This window comes from Enhydra lutris, unplaced genomic scaffold (assembly GCF_002288905.1).
Source record: "Enhydra lutris kenyoni isolate GAN:26980312 unplaced genomic scaffold, ASM228890v2 scaffoldscaffold7, whole genome shotgun sequence".
NCBI lineage: Eukaryota > Metazoa > Chordata > Mammalia > Carnivora > Mustelidae > Enhydra > Enhydra lutris.
Window position 1 is genome coordinate 40812228 of NW_019154091.1, and position 16290 is coordinate 40828517.

At 40.5% G+C, this 16290-nt stretch overlaps 1 protein-coding gene across 1 annotated transcript in view; it reads right to left on the reverse strand.

Moving 5' to 3' along the window:
* Window positions 1-16290, reverse strand: part of LOC111142049 (phospholipase B domain containing 1) — a 51428-nt gene that overhangs the window by 20895 nt on the left and 14243 nt on the right. The window contains exons 3-6 of the mRNA XM_022494982.1: window positions 10510-10593; window positions 9020-9158; window positions 3612-3752; window positions 3024-3168 (exon numbers count right to left, since the gene is read on the reverse strand). Coding sequence (XP_022350690.1) covers window positions 3024-3168; window positions 3612-3752; window positions 9020-9158; window positions 10510-10593 — 509 coding nt within the window. The remainder of the gene's footprint in view (window positions 1-3023; window positions 3169-3611; window positions 3753-9019; window positions 9159-10509; window positions 10594-16290) is intronic.

Here is a 16290-nt window from a genome sequence, read left to right on the forward strand (position 1 = left end):
TCACGTCTACCACTTGTCACTTGAATGGTCTTCACTGTCCTCCATTCCGTCTTTGTGGCCTTCTCCACATATTTTTTTCTTGCCTACAGGCCTTCACACATGCTGCTTGGCCCACAGGGAACATTTTATCGCCCCACTGTCCTCATTTGCTGGCTAATTTATACCTGTTTTTGCGCCTCAACTTAAATTTTACTTTCTCTTGGAAGCTATCCCAACATCCCCAAACTAGTCTTCTCTATGATTACACAAATCACACTTTAATCACTGCTTTTTATTTGTCCCTTCTATCAGAATACAAATTTTGATAGAATAGGGACAGCATCTGTCCTGTTTCCCCTCATAAATACTTTGCTTGACATGACAATTTCATAGAAAATCGCAAACAAATAAATTAATTACATAATGTTTACAACTTTATGAAGTCAGTCTTTATATTAGTCTCATTCTACAGATGAGGAAAAGCCGAGGCCCACCAAAGTAAAGTTTTACGTTGGATTTCATACATGGACGAACAGTTTATAGCTATCCAAGTTCTACCATTTCCCTTTTTGATGATATCAAAACAAAAAAAATGTCTTTGTGTCTTGAAGCTTTAGTGTTTTTCAGGGCAATCATCTTGGTGGTCACTTCTACAGAATTGGGCAGGAGTGGGGGGTCATGATGTATTATAAAAGTATGGATAGGGGCATTGGAAATCTCCAGAGTTATTTGTATCTTTATAATAATGGTGTCTATATCATCCCAGTTATGTCATCTTTAATACGTGTTTCAGCCAAGTCACAAATATTTCATGACTTGGTATTTCTGTTCTGACTCAGTAATTCTTTTTTTTTTTTTTTTTTTAGATTTTATTTATTTATTTGACAGACAGAGATCACAAGTAGGCAGAGAGATAGGCAGAGAGAGAGAGAAGGGGAAGCAGGCTCCCCACTGAGCAGGGAGCCCGACGCGGGGCTCGATCCCAGGACCCTGAGATCATGACCCGAGTCGAAGGCAGAGGCTTTAACCCACTGAGCCACCCAGGTGCCCCCTGACTCAGTAATTCTTAATACCCTTGCTCATATCATGAACAACCTCCAGATCCTGATACCGCACTCCTATCCTTGGCATTCCTCCACCAACACCAGCCACAAATAAGCCACCCAGCTCTGCTCTGGGATCAGCAGTGCACAGGAGATGAAGCTCACAGCAAAGCTTAACTCCATACATATTGGATGAACCCAAAGTAGCAGGTGGGTCCTTTAATCAAACAATTCTTTGTAATAGAGATGAGACCCTCCACATTTTTCATGTTTGTTGCTGGGAACAAAAGTGTCCAATGAAAGAAAATATGAATCATATTCCTACATTAGCTCCTGTAAAAATATGTTGGGTTTAAAAAAAAGTATTGCTTTCTCTCAGTTTAAATGCTCCTAAAAAACCCTCTATTATCTACGTATCTATCTGTTCTGGAAAGATATATACATATATACAAATGTTAACAGACTTTTATGTTTCATAGGAAATTCCTCCATGTCCTTCCCCATCACTACCTTAGGGATCCAGGATTATTCAGACTACAGAAGAAGCCATTCTGCAGAGATTTCAAAGTAGTGCAGGTAACATCTGAACATTGCCTTTTATTGCAAATAAGAGGAAGAATATGAGTATTTGACTGGCCTCGGTCTTGTGCTGTCCTTAAACTGCAGTCTAAAAGAATACAAAGAAATCAAAACACAGTCTAACTCTGAGAAAGGAGTGCCCAGCCCCCCTCAATACTAAAACAATTAAGCGAGCAATGACAAAGATGGAATCAAAGTGTTTTCAAAGGAAGGATCGGGTCACAAGGACAGCACAAAACAAAGTTATGCCATTGATCAGAATTCATAATAGGATGGTATTAATACTACCAGGAATAATAATAGCAGAAGGGGTAATGATAACTCTGACAAAGGTAGATAGATACAACAGGTGATTAGTATAACCACCCTGTAAGTTACAAATATGTAATTAAAGGTCAGAACTGTCCACCTTGTATCTGCTGTTGGACTCTTAGTTGTTTGGTAAGAATTATCCCCTTGCCTTTACCCATAATGTTCCCTGAGGAGATTTCAAACCTACAACTGAGGGGGCCATTCCAGGTAACAGAACTGTTTAGTTAGGTTCACACAGTGCATTTTGTTACATCCCTATTTTTATCTTCAGAAGTTGGAGGATCTGGCAACACTGACCGCCATATTGCTGAGTGACAACACTCAATGAGAGCTGAGCACTTTAAACCCTTTCAATGGGTCATGTGTTTGTTGCAATTGTTTTCACTTTCATTTTCTTATACCAACCCCCCTTTATCCATTTTACATCATCTGCCTGGCCCCTTTAAGAACAGGAGTTTGCAACTCCTACTCCACAGAGACCATCCTCCCCACCCATCCCACTGTTCAAATTCTAGGCATCATTCATGGTTTATCTCAAGTATTGGCCTCTCTTTCCTTTCCCTGACAATCCAGTATGAGCTGACCCTCCTTTGAATACTCTTAACATTCCTTACATTTCCACTGTAGCTCACATAGTACCCAGTAATAATACCATTATTAACTGTATTGTACTTATCTTGCTCTAGTGTAAGATTTATAAGCTGATGCATTCATTCATCCACTCATTCAGCAAAAATTAAGTACAAGGTGTCACACACTAAGTTCTGTGGATACTGTGATGAATAAAAGAGACAGGCCCTTGAGGAAACACCGAGAGCAGGATCTCTGTTGCCCAACCTGGCTTCCACCACAGAGCCTAGGAAAGCATCTTGTACCTCACTTGGCATTTGATGAAGTGAGTTTCTGGCAGCTACTAACTTTTTTCACACCGTTCCATTACATAAAAGCATTAGAGCTGTAGTTCTTCAAAAGGCATTCTGAACATCAACATTCATTCACGCATACTAACCTCTAAAGGTTTCTTCTCCCATTCCAGTTACTCTGCATGGCCAAGGTTTCAGTCTGAAAGAATACTGAAGAGTACTCCAATGTCCCTCTAAATTTATTTACCTGGGTAACTGCTGAAAGAGAGGCGACTACTGCTGGTGTCTTTATCTTTGATGTTGAAGTCCCAGTGTTTATATATCCTGAGCATGGCTGCGTATGTGTACCAGCTTGAGTGAGCAAAATAGACGTTCTCAAATCCAGGAAGAACCTACAGCCAGAATCATAGTGAATGACGAAGAGGTATATAGATAACTGCCTACGGGCATAGGAAGTGTACAGTGGTTGTGTCAATTTGGGTGTTCATCGCCATATTTATTATGAGAAAATACGGCCAAGGAGCACAACATTAACCTTTATTGTGCATAAAACAGACAGACTCTGTCCTCCCAATATCCAAAATGGAAGACTGTCAGAGGTAGGAGTGGTAGGTGCATATGGCACGGGAGGAATGGTAGAAGAAACAGAGGTAACATCTTGTACTTGTAATTCCCTCCATCAGCTCCTTCCAGGTCTTAACTTCTAGATAGAAGTCACATGAGCTGATAGTTGGCTTGAGCCAGGACTAAGATGTGGCCACACTTGGGTTGACATATAGAAAAAGTTTGTGTGGCCCAGAGCAAGGAAAAACACGGAGGCTGCTATGTGTCTTACCTTAATAAGAGCAGAGCAATGTCCCATGTCCCATCTCTTGAAAACCTTCAGGCTGGAATTTTTTGTGGGAGAAACCGAGGGAATCAGATCCAACAGATCTCCGACGGCATTCAGGAACTGAATCTGGAACATGGTCATGGGCTGGGGAAAGACAAAGACCACTCTTAACAGTGATTTGTGATAGTTGGATGTCATTTTCTTGTCTTCCTGTTGTCAGGGATCCATTCAGTCATTCCTTTGGGAAGGGTCCCTAATGGAACAAATGTACTAGATTTTATTGTAGCTTACAAAATAATGATTACCTTATGGTCGGTAAGAGATGTTTTGGCATGTTTTGATACCCAAAATACTAGTGGTATTTGGGACCAAATAATTCTTTCTCTCTGGGGGTTGTGCACTGTAAAATATTTAGCAGCATCACTGGCCTCTCCCCATTAGTATCAGTAAAACCCTCCCAGTTTTGATTACCAAAAACATCTCCAGGCATTGCTGACTGTGCTCTGCAGGGAGAATGCTCATAGTTGAGAATCACTGCTTTACAGCAAAATATTCAACTAAGATGCATTTTAACTTTGTGTTTGGTTTCGTGTAGGACTAACTGGCTCGACAGCATTTACCTCAAAGCAATAATCAGACTTGAACATGAACTTTCTGCCAACTAGAGAGCACTGCTCCGGCAAGAGTCAGTCCACCAGAGTAGCCTGGGTTAGGGCATCTACAAATTGGCTTTTAGGCAGAGTTGGTGGAAAGACAAAAAGTGACATGTTCATCAAAAAAAACAAAAAAACAAAAAAACAAAAAAACAAAAGCCAGAACCTGATTATTTATTTATATATATATTCTCTTTGTGTTGTCCTTTGAAAAAGTCATACCTTCATTATTCCAGATTTAAAAAATTATGATGGGACACCTGGTGTTTCAGTCAGTTGAGCATCAGACTTCTGATTTCAGCTCAGGTCATGATCTTGGGGTTGTGGGATCGAGCCTCACATTGGGCTCTGCACTTTGTGGGCTGTCTGCTTGGGGTTCTCCCCTGGCCCTACTCCCTGCTCTCGTGTGCTCTCAAATAAATAGATCGTTAAGAAAAAATTATGACAAGATCTGTAGTGGAAATCCTCTTCACTCTTCTCCTCCACTTGCTCAGGTGCCATCCTGTCTCCAGTTTACCACTTTTTATTCGTTTCTATGTCCTTCTCTGGACTTTTTAATGTGTCTTAATACATTTTTACACTAATGGTAGTGTATTATCCACGCTACTCTTCTCCTTGATTTTTTTGTCCTAATATTTTTCACTTGTTTTGTTGACCTCCCATATTAGATGTAAAAATCCTCCTCATTCTCTCAAACAGTATTCCAGCAAATGGAATACATTAATTCTGACCAGGATTATATTGAAAATACAATTATATTACATTAAATATATTACATTACATTGATGGACTTCCGGGAGCTTTCTAGTCTTTTGCTGCTATAAACAATGTTATAATAATCAGTCTTGGACCTATCATTTTGTATGTGTGTGAGCTACCTGCAGGATAGATACCTAGAAGTGATTTTGATTTTAATAGATGTTGCCAATTGTCCTCATGTGGCTTATTTTAACAGACATTCTTCCAGCCTCAACATTAAACACTGAGTTTACTTCCAAACGGATAGGTGAAAAACAGTATCTCATTGCAGTTTACACTGGCAATTCTTTTATTAGGAGTAAGGCAGAGCATGTTCCCTTTGGATTTGTTTTTTGGTGAACTATTCATATGCCTTAGTTATTTTTCTTATTCTTTTTCTTACTAACCTTTAGGAGTTTGTTATATGTTAAGATTAGTTCATTGTCTGATAGGAATCGCAAATATTATTGTTTTCAATTCGCCTTTAATATTTCGCTTTTTAATTTATTTATTTTTAAAATAATTTATTTATTTATTTATTTATTTATTTATTTATTTATTATTTATCAGAGAGAGAGCAAAAGCACGGGGAGCAGTAGAGGGAGAAGCAAGCTCCCCATGCCTTTATTTTTTTTTAAATTAAGAATGATACCATACATATGAAAGAATAAAGATGCATATGCACAATTTAAAAGGAAGAAAAAGCACTTATCAGCCCACCTGACAGATTAGGAAATAGAACATTGGTTATGCCTTGAAAGCCTCCAATCGCATTTCCCTCTTTACCAGCAGTAACCACTGGGATAATTCTGTGTGGCTCATTATCTGCTTTTCTGTTACTTTGTCATCTGTGTACACATCCTAGACAGTGTATTTTTAAATTTGCCTCCTTTTGAATTTGTATAAATAGAATCATATTGTATGCATTCTTCTGGTCAACATTATTTTTTGACATTTATCAATGTTGATAGTGTAGAAACAGCCCGTTTATTTTCATTGCTACGAGGTGTTCAATTACATGAATATATAGTATCATGGAGTGTTTCCAGTTTGTGGCAAAACAATGGTAATGTGAACTTTTACGTACACAGGCCACCCCCCTACCCTGCCCACATACAAGAATATCTTTAATCTGAGTGGATTTGCTACACTGTAGAACATGTTATCTTTAAATGTTTCAACTAAAATTCACTCCTTTTCCAAAGCAGTTGGAACAATTTACTCAATCAAGCAGTGGTTAAAATTTCCCACTTTCAGTGTATAATAGAATCTCATTGATTCTATTTATATTTTAAAGATCTTATTTATTTATTTGATAGAGAGAGAGAGTGCACAGGCAGGGGATAGGCAGAGGGAGAGGGAGAACCAGACTTCCCAGACTCCCCTGGGGCCCCACTCTGAGGTGATGGGATCATGACCTGAGCTGAAGGTGGACACTTAACCGCTTAACCGACTGAACCACCCAGGTGCCCCCTCACTGAGGTTTTCATCAGTATTTCTTATTGAAATTAAGCATTTCTCCACATTTTTATGGGCCATTTTTGTTTCCTTTTCTGTGAAATTCCTGTTGATATTTTTGCCCATTGCCTTTTTTCCTATTGGGTATTTTCTTTTTTTTTTTTTTAATTTATTTGTTATTCTTTATGCATTTCTGAAACAAACCCTTTCTTAATTAAATGTATTGCAAACATTTTCTCTTGGTTTGTAGGTTTTGTTTTTCACTTTCAATATAGTGTCTTTTTTTTTTTTAAAGATTTTATTTATTTATTTGACAGAGATCACAAGCAGGCAGAGAGGCAGGCAGAGAGAGAGAGGAGGAAGCAGGCTCCCTGCGGAGCAGAGAGCCCAATGCAGGGCTCCATCCCAGGACTCTGGGATCATGACATCAGCAGAAGGCAGAGGCTTAACCCAAGCCACTCAGGCACCCCGACTTTCAATATAATGTATTTTGATGAAAAGAAATTTAATTAGCTGAATTTATATTTTTCTTTACGGCTAGTACTTTTTTGGTCTTGTTTGAGATACCGTTGCTCACCTTAAAACATAGTCTCCTAAAAGATGCTCAGTGCTACTGGATCAAAGCTATTTTTCCTCATTATTTCTAAGCCTTCTCAAGGGAGAAAATCAAGAAAATATGTATTTTTTAAAGGAAGCTAAAAGTAATGATTTCCTGCCTATCTAACAACTTTAAAAACTATGAAACCTCTACTTCATTGACTTTTTGTATGCTGAAAATCTTTTTTTTTTTAAGATTTTATTTATTTATTTGACAGAGAGAGATTACAAATAGGCAGAGAGGCAGGCAGAGAGAGAGGGGGAAGCAGGCTCCCTGCTGAGCAGAGAGCCCGATGCAGGGCTCGATCCCAGGACCCTGGGGTCATGCCCTGAGCCAAAGGCGGAGGCTTAACCCACTGAGCTACCCAGACACCAGTATGCTGAAAATCTTGATATTCACCGTATTTTTCATTTGCTTTATCTTACTATATTCATAAAATTTTAAAATAACTACACTAATAGTATTGATAAAGTGAGATTACTGAATTACTGTTTAAGGCTGTTTTGTTTTTGTTTTATGGTGGCAGTTCTTGTCCTTAGGATCTATTCTTGCAAAGTTAAGCAAATCTATCTATATCTATCTATCTTTCCATTTCTTACATAAAATTCAGCAAACAATTCACACTGGTCTTCACCTTACTTTTTTACACTTTATAACAGATCCCAAACCTCACATGGTAACAGTATTTGGAAATCTACTTCATTCCTGTTACAGCCACATCATTTACACAGCCAGTCTTCTATGTATTTGGCTGTTTTCAGTCTTTTGCTATTACAAATTATCTGTAATGAAGAGGTAGACACATAAGCCATATGGAATTTTTGCCTGTGAATTTTTGCCTTGTGAACCTTGTAGAAGTGGGATTCCTGGATCAAAGGGTAAATGAGTAGACCATTCGGTTACTGAGTGCCACGTTTTCTCTCCACAGCAAATATACCAGTTTGTATTACTACCAGTATTTTGGGGAAGTGCTTTTTCCCCCCTTAGTCTTGCCAGCAGAGTAGGCATTCACATTTTGGATTTCTGCCAAATAGACAAGTGAGAAAGTAGAGAAAGTATGTTTCAGGATGGTTTTTTTTTTTTTTTAAAGATTTTATTTATTTATTTGACAGAGAGATCACAAGCAGGCAGAGAGGAAGGCAGAGAGAGGAGGAAGCAGGCTCCCTGCTGAGCAGAGAGCCCGATGCGGGGCTCGATCCCAGGACTCTGAGATCATGACCTTTCAGGATGGTTTTAATGTGTATTTCTAAACTTATGAGTAAGGCTTGGTTCATATGATTAAGAACTTTTTGCATCACTTTTCTATGAACTGTCTTTTTGTATATTTTGTCCATTGCGTGTGTGTGTGTATATACATACATGTATGTATGTATACATATATATCCAGTGTGTGTGTGTGTGTGTGTGTGTGTGTGTATGTATTAATCCCAGGAAATACAAAATCTCCATAATTTTTGGAAGTATATTAAATGGTGTCTTTGAATCATCAATGATTCAGTAAAGCTTTTCGAAATATTATGACATGCTGTAACTATGACATTACAGAGGATGTGAACCATAGAACTTGTATACTTTAACATTTTGCCTTAACAATTCTATCACCTAAAATACTAACTTTATTAGGTTAGTTTAACAGCCAGTACATTGATTCAGTACATTCTTTAACCTATTCCAGAGCATAGTATTACGAAAAGAGATAGAGATTGTGTATTAAGCTTGAATGTTGTGTCACTGACGCAGGTGCTAGCCATATAACAAGACAGCACTTGTGTGTGCAAGATACGCTAGTCCCAATGTGATCTGTTTCTAGGTTGCAATGTTATTTTAAAGATAATTTTCCATATTCTTGCCATTCTTTCAATATTCTTGTCATAGTTTCAAGATAATTTTCAATGTTTGATATTCTTGGCAATAATATTGCCAAATGCCAATATAAATTCTGAGCAGCTTTTTGGAAATCTTACCTTTGTCCTTTCTAACTTAGCCCTCCTCATTGCTCCTACATACAGCCCATCCATCTGTGCTATAACATAGCCTGTATGTCTCCAAAATGGGTCATCCTTGTAAGCTTTCACGTTTTTCCGGGTCCATTGATCTTGCTTCCTGCAAGAGAAATTAGATTTGCCCTCGAGATTTCCATGGTTGCTCACCTAAAGCTAAATTAAGCCCAGGCATTTAGAGATTATATATTCAGATACTTATGGTAGTGTAATTTATATTCTGGATCTTGTAACATCCGAATCACTTTGAAAGGCTATCGGGCAAATCCTAAATGATTTTCGATTTCTTCCTAGGACTCTGACTCTTCCTTGATAGTTCTCTGCATGCTCTATCTAGGTGTAACATTTAGCTTCTCGTGATACTGAAATCTACAAAATTCGAAGATAGGCCATCCATATGTATTTCATACAAAACCACAATGCCTCACTAAATCAGTACGGATAAGTCATTAACTGTTTTTTATGTGGAAGTTGTAAATTTAAAGAACAACAACAACAAACTCCTAAGGACAAGGTAGTTGATATATGTCTATATTTCTCTCCAATCGTTTTCATAGTTTATGGTTCATTCTATATCAGTTGTGGCCAGTAACTGCCTCAACACCTCTGTCCTAGTATACTTAGCAAGACAGGCTTGTTTTTTATACTCCTTCCATTCTGTCTCTCTTCTTTATAGTCTTTCCATTCTGTCTCTCTTTTAGTTCTCTACTCTTTCTAGAAAGGGAATGATTTGACATGACTTTGTATACTGAAAGTTATTTCTGATTTGTTCAGGCTTTCTCCACATCAGCCTTAGAATACAAGGTCATTGCTTCATAAGATCTAGCCCAATAATTTTTAACGATGCGCTGTAGCGCATTTAGCATTCAGTGTATGGTTTGGAGGGCCAAACCAGGAGCCCTTTGGTCCCCAAATTAATCACAGTTGCAAATATAAAACAATGCCACATATAAAACAAATAGGAAACAACTTTTCTTAATACTGAGAATTACTAAGTCTTCAGAAAACTTGATTACAATGGCCATGTTCTCCAAGGATGTTAAGAATAAGGACTAGATAACAGCCAGGGCTCCTGCTAAGATGGGAACCCAGGCCCATGACACAGGAGCACCTCAGAGAGGGAGGAGGAGGGATCCCTGAAGGATCCTCAGGTGGAAGCAGTCCAGGCATTTAACTCTGCCTTCCTTACACTGATGTGTCTTCCTCCAGATGTGTAATCGATGATGACATTCAACCTGACCTTTGAAAGAGCCCAAGTTAGAAGACATGCTGTCTGCAACCAGTTTTCATGTCATTACCGAAATGTGCTAAACCTTACTATAGGACCAGCTACAGGCAGGACCAGTCCTGCCTAAGAGATAGAAAAACAAATTGGCAGAAGGAAAAATTGTTGTTTGCAATGACAGATTCAGGACCTACAGTCTCAATGGCAAGAGGAGAGCCATTATACATACTCCATAAAATCTTGCACTTTATCCACGATGGAAGGTTTCTTAATCAGCTGTGGGTAGAGGTTAATGAAGTGGTCATACATGTGTCTGAAACAAAAGAAAATGGTTACATTTCTATTTTTCTTCCTAGGGCAGTCCATCATAGCAAATTATACAATTTTTGGACTATCAAGTCCCCTTATTGCAAACCTGGTCTTTTTTTTTTTTTTTTTTGAAATTTTATTTATTTATTTGATAGTGAGAGAGAGAGAATGAGAGAATAAGAGTGCAAGCAGAAGGGGAGGGAGAGGGAGAAGCAGGCTCCATGCGGGACTTGATCCCAAGCCCCTGAGGTCACAACCTGAGCTGAAGGCAGATGCTTAACTGACTGAGCCACCTAGGAGCCCCTGCCTTATCTTAAAAAAAAAAAAAAATCAAATGTACAATTTAAAATTGAGAAATATTTCCAACATAGAGAAAAACATATAATAAAACCAACACCCAAGTACCTCTATGCAACTTTATTAAAGTTTTATTACATTTTTATTACATTTTATTATTTTATTACATTTATTACATTTACATTTATAAAACTTTATTACATTTTGCCATGTTTGTGCCTACAGTTTTAAAGAGAAATAAAACATTAGAGAGGTACCTGGCTGGCTCAGTCAGTAGAGCCTGTAGCTCTTGATCTCAGGGTTGTGAGTTCGAGCCCCATGTTGGGAGTAGAGATTACTTAAAAATAAAATCATAAAAAAAACCCTAACAATATTACAGCTGAAGCCCCTGTGTACAGTTCTCCGATGCTAATTCCACACCTTTCTCCACAGATGTAACTCCAATCTTGAATGGGTGATTTATTACTCTCATGCATGTTTCTATACCATCACTAGATATAGATTTATTATTTTATTTTATTTTTTAGATTTTATTTATTTATTTATTTGTCAGAGAGAGAAAGAGGGCGCACAAGCAGGGGGAATGGCAAGCAGGGGAGAAGTAGGCTCCCACCTGAGCAGGGAGACCTACACGGGACTCGATCCCAGGACCCTGTGATCATGACCTGAGCTGAAGGCAGATGCTTAACCAACTGAGCCATCCAGCTGCCCACCCCCCCAGATATAGAGTTAATAATAAATAAGGTACAGTATTACTTAGGTTTCTGAAGAAATCATAAACAAGATCATACTATCACTCTAACATGTAATTCTCTCACCATGACACATGTTATCATCTGCAATTTAAATTCATTGTTTTCATCTGCTGATAGTATTCCATGGTATTAGTATATAAGAATTCATGAATGCAACTTCAAATATTATTGTAAACGTCTCTTCTTACGTATTTGCATGTTCTTCTGGAATATATTTACTATATATAAAAGTAGAATTGCAGGGATGAATATCCTATATTATCTACAGTTACTAGATACTGCCAAGTGGTTGTTCATAGTGATTATACCCATTTATATTCCCACCGGCTACATATTAGACTTCTTCTGGCTCCACAACCTCACCAACACTTGGTATAATCAGACTTTTAAATTTTTGACAATTAACATGGTTTCTCATTATTTTAATTTTCATCCCTCCCCCCCCCCCCCCCAGATTATTGGCTATTTGGGATTCTTTATTTTAAAACTTACTTTAGAAAATAAATAAATAAATAAATAATAAAAATAATAAATAAAACTTACTTAAAAAAATTAAATGTGGGGGTACCTGGGTGGCTCAGTAGATTAAGTGTCTGCCTTCGGCTCAGATCATGATCTCAGGGTCCTGGGATCGAGCCCTGTGTTCAGCTCTCCACTCAGGGGGAAATCTGTTTCCCTTTGCCTTCTTCCTCTGTCCCTCTCCCCACTCATCCTCTCTCTCTCTCTCAAATGAATAAATAAAATCTTAAAAAAAAAATGTGTAAGGACACCTGGGTGGATCAATCAGCTGAGCGTCCAGCTCTTGATTTTGGCTCAGGTCATGATCTCAGGGTCGTGAGATCACGTTCTGCAATGGGCTCTGTGCTCAGTACGGAGCCTGCTTGAGATTCTCTCTCTCCCTGTGCCCTTGCCCCACAACAACGTCTGTAGGCATTTTTGGTTGTCACACTAGGGGGTGTATGTGTGTGTGTGTGGGGGAAGGTGCTGCTGGTATCTAGTGGGTGGAGGCTGGGGGGCTACGAAACACCCTGCAATCTACAGGACAGCCCCTCCACCACCAACAAAGAATTACTCCACCCAAAATGTCCACAGTGCCAAGACAAGAGTCTTGACTCGGGGATGGTTGCTGAAGATGCCCACAGAACGACAGGATGGATGGAGGTATAGATGGGTAACTGGGCTAGGGATTTTTCTGTTCTGCCATACAGAGCAGAGGAAGAGAAACATCCACCTTGAGGTCATGGATCCTGCCCCATTCAGGAGCCCTGAGGAACACAGGTTGAGGCCCTCTCTGATCCCTGGGTCTGGGATCCTACACATTGGTGTGGTAGAGCCATATAGGACAGCAGTTAAGGGTAGAGACTCTGAATTCTGAGTTCAAAGGTTGACTTCACTACTTCTAGGCAATATGACCAACTTCTCCACGCTTCCAAATTCTCATCATGCAGACCTGACGCTAAGGTCCGCCTCACGGATGTGTTGTTAATTTCAGCTCTGCGGTGTGTAAAGTCAGTAAGTTTCATCCTAAGTTGGGGGAGACTTTGCTTCCCTTTACGTAAGACACACTTACTCCCACCCTACCCTGAGTCTCTTTGTGTCATGTTAATACCCTATCATTTAGCACTTGTCAGGTCCTGTCTTCTACTCTTTTCTACTTGCTTTAACTTTCTGGGTCTGAGACCAAAACAAGCTCCTTCAGAATTTCCTATAGCAATCCATTTACGGGGATACATGTCCATGCCTGCTCAAACTCTGTTGCTGGACAACCTGGTCCCTGTTTACTAGCTTTGTGACTTTCGGCTTGTTACTTAACTTCTCTGTGCTCGAGTGTTCACATCAATAGTAATGGGAGTAATTTAACTTGTAAAATGCTTTGAACAGTGTCTGGCCCATTTTAAATGTCATCTAAGGCTCAGTCATTGCCGTCGCTGTCAACAGCAGAAGCAGCAGCACCTTGTGATTCATGGGAAGGTCCAAATAATTCCTAGTTCTTGGGCCATTTGATATGTTTGAGGATGGGAGTGTGTCTCACTTTGCTTTGCCTACCATCTTGAATGGGAAGCACATTGAGTTTCTAACATCAAAGAAGCAAGTTCGGGTTATGGCAGAGATTCTTGAGGTACTTCCTGGTAGTAGACCAGAAACAAAAAAGGAACCACCTTTGACTACTTCCTGTACTTGTGCCATAATCTTGCTAGAACCTCCTTTCATCATAGTTTCACCAACTGTTGTGTTAACATATTAACTTAAATGGAGTTCTCTTTGAAGAGTGTGCTCAGGAGATCTAACCCACCCCATTTCTTTCTCCCCCACCCCAGAATCCAACACAAGGCAGGTAATGTGTTTGTTGCAGTGAAGTGGCTCTCCTCCTAGATAATTCCAGAGATATTTCAGAGGCTGCCTCAGCCACACACAGGCTCAGCCACTTTATGGAATACTGGAGCAGACCTGATACCCACACCCTCATCATCATTCTTTCCAGAAAGGTTTCATGACTCATTTTATTAAAACCAATGTAGAACTATTTATCAGCTTTTATCATCATTAGTGAGACATGAGCTACTCTGATTAGGGAGCCAGCCCAACAAGTCAAAAAACGAAGGAAGAAGCTCCATTTGGCCATGGCTGCCAGACACTACATTACATGGAAAAAGGTACCTCATGCTTTTGGTTCATCCCTAAAGAACAGGAACAGCACAGGATTCAATTAAACCTAATCAGCATGTAATTAAGTAACTGCTGGGGGCAGAAGTGGCTGTGCCAGGTGTCCGGGGTATATAAAGATGAGTAAGATAGGGACCTGCCCCTAAAGCACTAACAGATGGTGGAGGGGAGAGAGGGAGCTCAATCCAGTTGGAATGGAATCGGGAAGTGCCTTGAGGAGATAGCATGTGAGATGGGTCCTGGGGGTGGTGGAGATGGGAGAGGCAGCATCTGGCTCTCAGGGAATGAGGTGTAAAAGTTGCTGGAAAGGGATGTGTGACAGGCTGACAGGGCAGCATGGCAGTGCTCAGGAGCCCACCCAGAAGGCATGTTTGCATGGTAATGGCAGTGTTCCGCAGGGAGTGGCTCCTCAGGAGATGTGTGCGGACGAGAGAGCATGAGGAAGGGCAAGACGGTGAGAGAAGCCCCGGAAGGGTCTAGGGCTGCCTCCAGGCTGAGGCCCAGCTGGACCTGCTGCTTCCACTGTACCCTGTGGGAAAACCATGCTGCGGCAAGGCTGTGGATGGCCTGGAGCCTCGTGATAAAGCATGAGGGCTGGGCCCAGGTCCCAGCTGTTCTCTGGAGAGTGTTGTAAGGAAACAACTTATGACCGAACACTTCAAATAAAATGATGGAGAATTTCAGGATATTTCTTTATATGTTTTTGTTTGGCCTCACAAGTATGTCATAGGTTGGAGAGAGCAAATTATTTCCCCCATGGTAGTTAAACCAAGCTCTTTATCACAGTATCTCAGCTGTTCCTGCCACAATACCCAACCTCATACACACTCCTTCCCTTCAAGATTCTGGGGAATATAAGGAATGTCACTCCATTTTAAATGTGGTGATGTGGGAGGAACATGGCGGCCCTAAACTTCCCATGGCCCGTGGCAGCCACCTGAGCAGCTCTGCTGCTGAATGGAGAACAAGGCGGGTGCACCTGGGTGGCTCAGATGGTTAAGCTTGGGACTCTTGGTTTCAGCTCAGGTCCTGATCTCAAGGCTGTGAGGCTTAGTCCTGTGTGAGGCTCTGCGCTCAGCACCGAGTCTGCTTGAGAGTCTCTCCATCTGTCCCTCCCCCTGCTTGTGGGTGTGCACGTCCATTCTCTCTCTCTCAGATAAATAAATAAATCTTAGGGGGATTAAAAAAGGAAAACAAAAAAAGATGGCTCTTTCTTTTGGCCATTGGCATAAATTCACCTTCTCAGACCAGGCTCAGATCCTTCTTCTCTCTTTCTTTCTTTTTTTTTTTTTTTTTAAAGATTTTACTTATTTATTTATTTGACAGAGAGCAGGAGAGCACAGGCAGAGGGAGTGGCAGGCAAGGGAGATGCAGGTCCCCCGCTGAGCAGGGACAGCAGTGGGGCTCCATCCCAGGACCCGGGAATCATGACCTGAGCCCAAGCGCCCCCTCAGACACTTTTGTTCCAAGGCTGTGTCTCAGTAAGTGGAATCGCGCCTTACAAACGCCCCCAAGTAACAGTCCCTGGGAGTATAGGTTTTAGATCGAAAAAATGATGTGTGTGTAGGAAGATGCTGTTGCTTCTCAGACAGTTGCCCATGAGTAGCTGAAAACAAACACAAGAACACCACCCTTGCCTGTGACTTGTATTCCTCCCCTCTGTTGGTTTGTGACTCTAGCCACAGCTTCCAGATGGTCGAAGGTTAGGCTCTTCTGTGCTGAATACCAAGGCAGCCCCCCACCTCTCATGACTTGGTCAGTGAGGACAGTGTCAGTGGGCTGCACGGCTGTGCTGCCTGGAGTCGTAAGCCTGCGAATCCTTCCAGTATGCTCTCTGTTCTGTCTCCCTCCTGGAGCTCTTGTCCCTGGGAGCCCAGTTTCTCTGTTCCATTTTGCAGATCTTCAAAATGAGCTCCTGGGCATCAGAATGTATGATAAGCCTTCCCCTCCTGGACCATATCAGACGAGGGAAGAAATCGATAGCC